We start from the raw sequence: 8,323 nt of genomic DNA, 5'->3' as shown, positions 1-8,323 counted from the left end.
CACAAGAGTTCCTCTCTAAGTTTACCTCCAAGACAATGGAAAAATTTCCCTATGCATTTGCCTCCTCAGGCACTCCAAGAGTTTCTGATCCCTCTGAAAAAATAAAAGAAAAATAAAAGAGGGAAGGAAGGGAATCAAGAGAGCAGGAGAAAAACCTTTGTTCTCTCAGTCCTCACAATCCAGCAGAGTGGTATGGCCACTCCCCCTTGCAGCTAAGAGAGGTTAAGTCTCACTATTAGCCACATTATACACACACACACATACATACACCTTATGGATATGCACCAAATACATGTGCAAGGTACAGAATCACACAACTGATTTCACTAAATATGCTTTTTATCAAGTGAATGCTGGCATTTATAAAATGGCATGAATATCTTAAGCTAAATTGCCTTTGAAACTATCAGTGAAGTTCATGGTCTTTGGCAGTACCATTTTTAAAAAACATAACGCCTGGAGCTTCTGGATAGCTGAACACGTGGAGTTTCCTGGAGGGTGATACACCCAGGGAGGGTATGAAAGCTCTGTGTCCCTTTCCCTCATTAAAACCTTTTTTAAGCCTTAAACAACAACAACAACAACAACGACAACAACAAATAATGCCTGAATTACCTATCTAGTCAGCTATTTACAATAAGGTTCCTTTCCATGAATGAGAATGAGACCATTGTCCCATGAAAAAAGAAAAACTTCAAAACCTCAAAGCATCTTATCCCCACTTAAGCTCAATCTCACCCTTCAGCCTATTAATTCCCAAAACTATGTTCTCTTCCAGACTCTACAAAATCAAGACTATTGATTTCTTCAGGAGACATCAAAAATTTAGAGAGCTAAGCTTCTGCCAATTGGCAAAGACAGCTTTCGATCAGCTACCTGAATTATTTTTTGGGGGGGTGGGGCGGGAGCTGAAGGCATCAATATTTCCAAAAGCCATAGTGCCAAGCCAACAGAAAGATTATAGGCATTTTGAATCAAGTTCTCAGACCATAGTCTTCAGCTTTTCTTGAAATCTGCTTATAAAAGAAGGACCAAGTGAAACTTTGATATTTACATCAAGTCACGACTAAGGGGCAGGTTTGCAAAATCAATTGTGCAGCTTTTATACTCACTGCACATTTACCACATATGTCCTTTATTACACAGTGGAAAACCATTAAATGCACAGTAGTTTTGCCAAGTGGCATTATGCATTTAACAGCTTTATTCGTTTAACAGCTCCAACTCTCATTATATTTTGCCATGTGGTACACGGGATTTTACGCATTTAACAGTTTAAGAAGGCTCTATGGTATTTTCTTTTCATGTATTTCATACTATGGTTGGACATCATGTCTTAGCAAACTGTATTTCACTGATTTCATTGATGAGAGAAAGTCAGAGTAATATGAAAAATTACTACAGTGAAATTGAAAAGGGAAACAAACATTTAAATCCTTTTTAAAGTTCTTTGATATTCTACTCTTCTCCTTTCATCAACATCTGAAAATAACCTATGTCAGGTTACAACAAAACTGTAGGTAAAAAGGTCTGAACCCCAAACCATATAATTAATCTAAACATAACATTTAGATTAACATTTAAAATTTTTTTAAGTTTTAAAAACAATTTTTACTGAAAACCTTCTTGATTAATAGAAATACAATACTCATTAACTTCCTTTCTTTATAGCACACAACAGAAAATCTGTTAGGGAGATGATCGACCATTTTACCATTTACATATGGAGGGATGAAAACATTTGTCATGCAAGGCCACAGAGGAAATCAAACTCAGAATCAAAGGACTCTCAAAATTATGCTTTAACTAACTTGCATTCTTCCATACTGCATTAATTGTTCATCCTAGAGATAAATAAGTAAGCACCCCAAACTAACTCAGGATTCTAGGATTGGGCAGAAGTTGTCCCTTTAAATGAATTGAAACAGATAGTAGATCCCATCAACTGTTGCTGCTTTCAGAAATAAAAAAACTAAGCATCTGTTGGCTCTTTTCCCTAGAGCATTACATTCCCCACAATACCGGCAGTCTGAAAAATTTTACTGGATAAACTTCTATGTTTTTCTGTTAAAAGATTTTAGCACTTACTCTGCACTCTCCCACGTGTGTTTTCTCCTGGAAAAACAACTGTATTCTGTACATAAAAGAAACACCTGATATTGAAAGGTGTCTCTGGGGCCGGGGAAAAGTGGTTATTATAACTAAGTCAGCCGTTCCCCTGGTGGGAATAGGAGAGGTGATGAGACCTGGCCTAAAACATGGTCTCAGAAAGGTGCTATAATGTACATTCTAAGTTTTGTTTGGATACCAAAAAAAAAAAAAAAAACCAATAAAACAGAAAGACAAACAAAAGGTATATAGCAGTGTTTAGAATAAGGAGAGAAATCATTCAAGGCTGATTCTTTTTTGAAAAAAATTCTCTGAAAGAAAAAAGCTGGAGTTTTGGCTTAGTCTCTGTTTTGAACTCCAGTGGGAATAAAAGCAAACTATAGAGCAAACGGCAGAACATGACAGGTTCCCTGGGGAATATTATTGTTATTATTATTGTAGGAACAGATGTATTTTTATTGGTGAGAGGAGGAGAAGGGTCTAATTCCAGCCCTCGATTTTGCTCTTTTAAAAACCACTCACCTGACTTTTATTTGCAGCCACTTTGGCAAACAGGGCTTGAGACACCTTGGCCCTTTTCATCTCCTGTTGGATCTCGTCATAAATGGCAGCTGTGATGTTGACGTTGGCGCCGTCCACCTTAATAGGGAGGTCTGTTGTCGGTGTCGAGGTTTTGGCCTACCAAGAGACCATGAAAATAATAATTTAAAAAGTGCTGCATTCAGCCCAGCCATCTGTGCAGAAATTATCAAAGGATTTCAGTCAGCTGATGCCAAACTGCATTAGCTACAGAGGGACACTTCCTGTCCATTATTCTAATCAGGTTAATTGTGATTGGAAATAATTGCAGTTCATTCCTATAGGACACGCAGAATCCTGTCAAACCTGTTCCCTCACAGTGTCCTGGATGGTTCACAGGTAGGATGGCTATCCTGGACACCAAACTATAAGCAATCATCTAACTGCAAAACGAACATGCAGAACACACACACAGTTACCTTTTTCTTTCTAAAAATGGCACACCTTGGAGGAAGAACCAATTCTTCCAGAAAAAATGAGTAAATGGGTAGAGGTCTCTAAATAATAAATTATTACTCAATTTAATGCACTCCCCTGAGTCTCTCTCATTCTTTATTAAAGCTGTATGTATGTCATTTGAGTATGTATGGTTTCCCATCATTATCATCATTATGCTACCCAGACAGTCACCTAATTTCACCTAGGAAATCAGTGGAAATGAAACAAAATTTCATTTCATAAAACTAGGCTTCAGAATGCCTTTGATGTGCCGTTTTCATTTTCTTAAACTCATATTGTGGTTTTATGTATTCTGCCGTGCTCGTTTTAATTGAATGATTTCCCATCAGCTTCAGAGACAAATGAAGGACAATATAGAAGGTGTCTGTACTTCTTGGGGTTAGGATAACCCTAAAACATTTGAATCTACTTGATCGAAAAGATGGTCAGAACATTTGCTTGGTCTGGGTCCTAAAATGCTTTGTCGGTGTCTAATGGGAGGAGGCTGAGCCTCTTTCTTAGAACTGCTGGCAGCAGGGCTCTAGGAAACAACAGCCCCATCCTTGGGTGCTGCTGGCTGAAACTGGATTTTTTCTTTTCATACCCATCCACCCTAGAATCTCAAACCCAAGAAGTTGTCCCCAAATCACAAATTTCCCCGTGTGGATTCCTGACCTGTTCTCCACTGTATCCAACAATGCACAGATCTGAAGAAAGGCATAAGACACAATTTGGACATTGTGGGATCAACGGTGTCTGAAGGCCAAACTTAAGGTCCCAAATTTCCATGAAGGCCTTGCTTCCTAAGACTGCTCAGTGACTTTTGCCATTCTCCCTCGACCTCCCTCTCTCATACTATTTTGTAATTACTACAAAGTAATAATAAGTGTGATTTATGGGGTACTTTTTATGGGTCAGGCACTCTAGAAACCATTTTAACTTTTTAAATTCTTTTAGGAATCCAATGAATTAGACATTATTGTTTTTGTTTTACAAACGAAGAAACTGAAATAAAAAAGGATCTTAACCTGCTGGAAGAACATGCAGTAGCAAGTGAAGTAACCATGATCTGAACTCAAGTCTTTTAGGCTCCAAAGCATGGACTCAGGATCACGGCACATCACTATCTCCAAGATCTCCCTTTTACTCCGGGTGCTGTTTATACAGGAATCCTCCTCTCTGCTAGCTTGGGACCTCCCCATAATGATCCAATTCTCTGTAATTCTTTTCAAGAAACTCCTTTTTCTTCTCAAAGTTTAGTTAACCCACAGTGCTTTCCCTGTCAAGTGACTGTTTTAGCATAATATTCCTGCCTTTCTCAACTCAGTTTTCTTCATTAGCCTCCGTGACTACCTCATCTTACCGGACTGGTCAAATCTTCTCCAGAACCCTGAGGGCCAAACTGAAACTGCTCAAGGAACTACAATATATAGTTGAGACTTCGGTTCTGAAATCAGAATAACTAGAGTTCAAATCCTAGCTCTACCATTCAGTCATGTTAAATAACTTTAAACTTAATACAAATTATTAAACCTATTTAAGCCTCAGTTTCTCAACTGTAAAATGCAGATAATACCACAAAATGGTGATGGCTGAATTCATGTAAAATGCTCACAATACCTGACACACAGTGAGGCCTTTAACAAATGATCATTCTTATCCTGGTATTGTTGCTTTGTTATCATTAAGCATGCCAAGAAATACTGGCCAACTGCAGAATTATGAGACGAGATTCTGGAGGTTTAATCTCAAATTTGAAATTTCTTCAGTTTGTTTTTTAGCCACTGATGCCGAAGTGCCAATGAGTCTGGAAAATAACCCCCCTGCATCTGTGTAGACTGCCTGGGTGCAATGAAATTGCTGACTTCAACTAAAAGGTAAGTAGGTAATCATGAAATGGTTAAAAAACTTTAATAACTTCCCCTTTCTCAATCTTTACCCAAGAGAAAAAGAAGACAATTCCAGAGAATTTAAAAATGCAATGTCATGACTCTATTTTAAAAAATGTGTTTAAACATTTCATACTTATTTTCAAAAATCTCAAAACTGTGAAAATAAATGATCAATTTCCCTGTTATACTTATCCTTAAAGGGCACCTTTATCTATAAATTTTCCAGATGGGATTCTATTCAAAATAACTGAAATATTGACCGTAAGGCCTTATAAGTTGGTCTGACTCTGAAAGCTGCAACATCTTTGAAAAGGTGCCTAAGATATAATCTTGTTAGAAAAATACTACAAAGGAAATAAAAACAAAACACATGGACCTGTGTTATTTTCTAACAAGTAGAAGTGACTTTCTGAGAAGACCTGCCTGGTTAAACGGCCAAGAAGCATGGCTGGGCTCTCTTATAATGGTTTAATGGGCTTCGAAAGTGGCAAAAATACTGGGGAATTTAATAGAAGTAAATATTAGTGCAAATTAACAACTTGCCCTACTTGCTTAATTTGTATGCCCCCAAATTTTTCTAAAAATAAAAAGGCTTGGTTACACTTATCCAAAGTAAGCAGTCAAGAGACCTAGTTTTGGTTTAACAGCAACTAAAACTCATAATTCACTAAAGACTAAAGTCTAAGTAACACAATTTGGCAGTGCATGATAGACAGTGATCTTCAATTAAAAATTTACTGCAGAATGCAAAAATATAAAAAGAGTTAAAATGTGTGAAAAAAATGGATGTGCTTAGAAAAGCTAAAATATTCCTATTAGGATAAAATTCTGCTTCTATGTTTAATCAGTTCCTTGGGATTTATCAGAAAACAAACTTATAAACCCAAAGCTACAGTATCTAAGCAAAACAGCCTTTGGTCTTGAAGTACCCTGTTTTCAGATTTGTACAAATGTGTGCCTGTTAAATACTGGTTTTGAGAACTACCATTCAGATGGAACTTGCAACCATCCTAGCAACATTGAATGAGATGGCTTTATCATAATGCTACCGAGTAGTAAAAGTTTCGGGGAAATAGGGAGTAGGCTCAGATCTGAATTGGAAATGACCCCTGACTGCCTGAGACCCTGACCCTTCAGTTTGGGGCTTGGAAGCACATAGCATTACTAGATGTATACATTTGCAGGAGAACCTAAGAACACAATTCTTTTAAAGTGTGTAGAGAAGAAGGATGGAAGTCACCAAATCCTGTGGGGAGATCACCCTAGAAAGGAAAATAATTAAGGCCTAGCTTTCCACTATCGTTTTCTAAGGGATCATTGAGCAATATCTCTCACTCATTCTGATCTAGCCACTGCACGTATATGCGTCTACTACATGCAAGTTTCCCCTCATTTTGTCTTTTGCAGATTGCATAAAGCAGAGTTTAGACTACTTTCTGTCCCCTGCCCCCAACCACTCTCCATCCCATCCAAACAAACATACAATTTCAGGAAGGGCAGTGTGCTTGCTATGCAAACTCAGCTTCAACGCAAAACCCCAACCCCTTCTTTGATAACTGAGGCATTCTAGAGCCTACCCCTGCACTTACTCCTGCTTACCCATCCCTCACCTGCCACGTAGGGAAGAAGGGACTTCCCTAAAGGGACAGAAACGGATATGAGACAGTAGGGGAATTACACTATTATGTGCTCAGAGGGTCACATCCTTTGACCCGCATGCTCGGTGGATTAAGAAATTCTTGAATTATGCCTCTTAGTTTGTAAGAACAAACACAGTATGAGTGAAGGGAAGATGTTTCCAAGGCAAAGATCGAAAAGTCACTGGAGAAAGTCTCTCACCTGAGGGGTTCTGGAGGAGCTGGGACTGCTGGAGGCCGAGGAGACCATGCTCACATTGGGGTTCATGCTCCGTTCCCTCTCATCCTGGTAGATGCGATCCCTCTCCACCTCCGGCAGATTGAGGAAATTCTGCATGGCCCTCAGGTTTACCAAAAGAGACTGAGAGGCTGTCCGAGGGTCTTCTTCCTTACGCAGGATCTCAGACAACAATCCCTGATTAAATGGAAAAAAAAATAGGTCAAGTCACATCTGTAGGTATGTGTGTGTGGTTTCCATCTTCTGCCCTCTCCCCCTTTTTTGCTTGGTGTAACCAGCTGGCTGTGATGTCAAGAACCTCAGGCTAATTCCTCAGGGTTCTCCTGCATGAAGATTTTGTGGGAAGGTGCTTGTCTTCTGGGGGCTGTGCCTTATTTTAGGACCGTTCTATTCTGACACATTATCATTACCGTAATAATCATCGGTGTACAGACATGCCAGCTAGCAAGGTAGGCACCCGGGAAGAATTGTGAAACTGCAATTACCACCAGGTGCCTCCTACAAGTATTTCAGGAACTGTTAGAACTCTCTCTGCTTGAAACTGGGAACACTTGGCAGTCCTGCTTAACTTTACAAATCTGCCAAGTTTGGTAAATTTAGTTTCGACATTTAAACAGCATGGGAGATTTACATCGATTTAAAAAAAAAAAAAGTTTGGCTGAATTTCTGTGTGACCGGCCACTGTTTTCAATATAGATGTTTCTTATGAAAAAAAAAAAGACACAAAGCAAATGGCTATAATTTGTGTTAACCCTCTGATTACTTCCCAATCTACACAAATGACAGTTATTCTTGCATATGTACCAGAGGGGACCCAAAACTTTTTATGAGATGCCCTCAAGGGGGAAGCTCTAATCTCACCATTAAAGCAATGAAAATGTAGTCACATCCAATGAGGGGCCGAAAACACCACGACAATAGAATGCATAGGATGTTGTGATAGGCTCGGACACTTTCTGAATGTGTGACTCATTCAAATAGAAAGATTTAAACAGGAAATTAGTGTTTTCATGTACTCTAATGACAGAAAATTCACAAAGAAAAGGAAAATGTTGCCAAGTCTAGAGAAAAGTAGTATGGACTCATGAAAAGGCTGGAGCTCTAAGATGGGACATTGTAGCACTGGGGGCAGATGCAGATCTGTTTCCATTCTGCACACTTGTTGGATTATCACACAGAGGCATCACTTTGTATTTCCAGCTAATATCCTTCTCAGGGCAGTATAAGATCAGGGTTTAGGATTATCCGTCAGGAAGTGCTGAGATGTTAATCCTGTATCTTAGAACAGATGGAGCGACCCAAAATCATGAAAAGTCACTTCTATGAACTGTAGTAAAGTGGTACAGATGCCAAAGACATTTCCACTGAGATGAAAATTAATGCAAAGAAAACACTATCAGATTTCTAATATATGGCTTAAAAATGAAAAG

The 8,323-nt window shown here is 38.8% G+C and overlaps 1 protein-coding gene across 1 annotated transcript in view; it reads right to left on the bottom strand.

Annotated features, from left to right (window-relative positions):
- Window positions 1-2,631: 2,631 nt before the first annotated feature.
- The window catches only part of SATB2 (SATB homeobox 2), a gene marked incomplete at its 3' end in the record, with an annotated part of 141,571 nt that continues 135,879 nt past the window's right edge, over window positions 2,632-8,323 (bottom strand). The window contains exons 9-10 of the mRNA XM_012655191.1: window positions 6,858-7,070; window positions 2,632-2,787 (exon numbers count right to left, since the gene is read on the bottom strand). Of these exons, the coding sequence (XP_012510645.1) occupies window positions 2,632-2,787; window positions 6,858-7,070 (369 nt within the window). The remainder of the gene's footprint in view (window positions 2,788-6,857; window positions 7,071-8,323) is intronic.

This window comes from Propithecus coquereli, unplaced genomic scaffold, assembly GCF_000956105.1.
Source record: "Propithecus coquereli isolate 6110/MARCELLA unplaced genomic scaffold, Pcoq_1.0 Scaffold113, whole genome shotgun sequence".
Classification (NCBI taxonomy): domain Eukaryota; kingdom Metazoa; phylum Chordata; class Mammalia; order Primates; family Indriidae; genus Propithecus; species Propithecus coquereli.
Note: the sequence above shows the minus strand (reverse complement) of the source record. Positions and strands in the feature narration are given on the sequence as shown.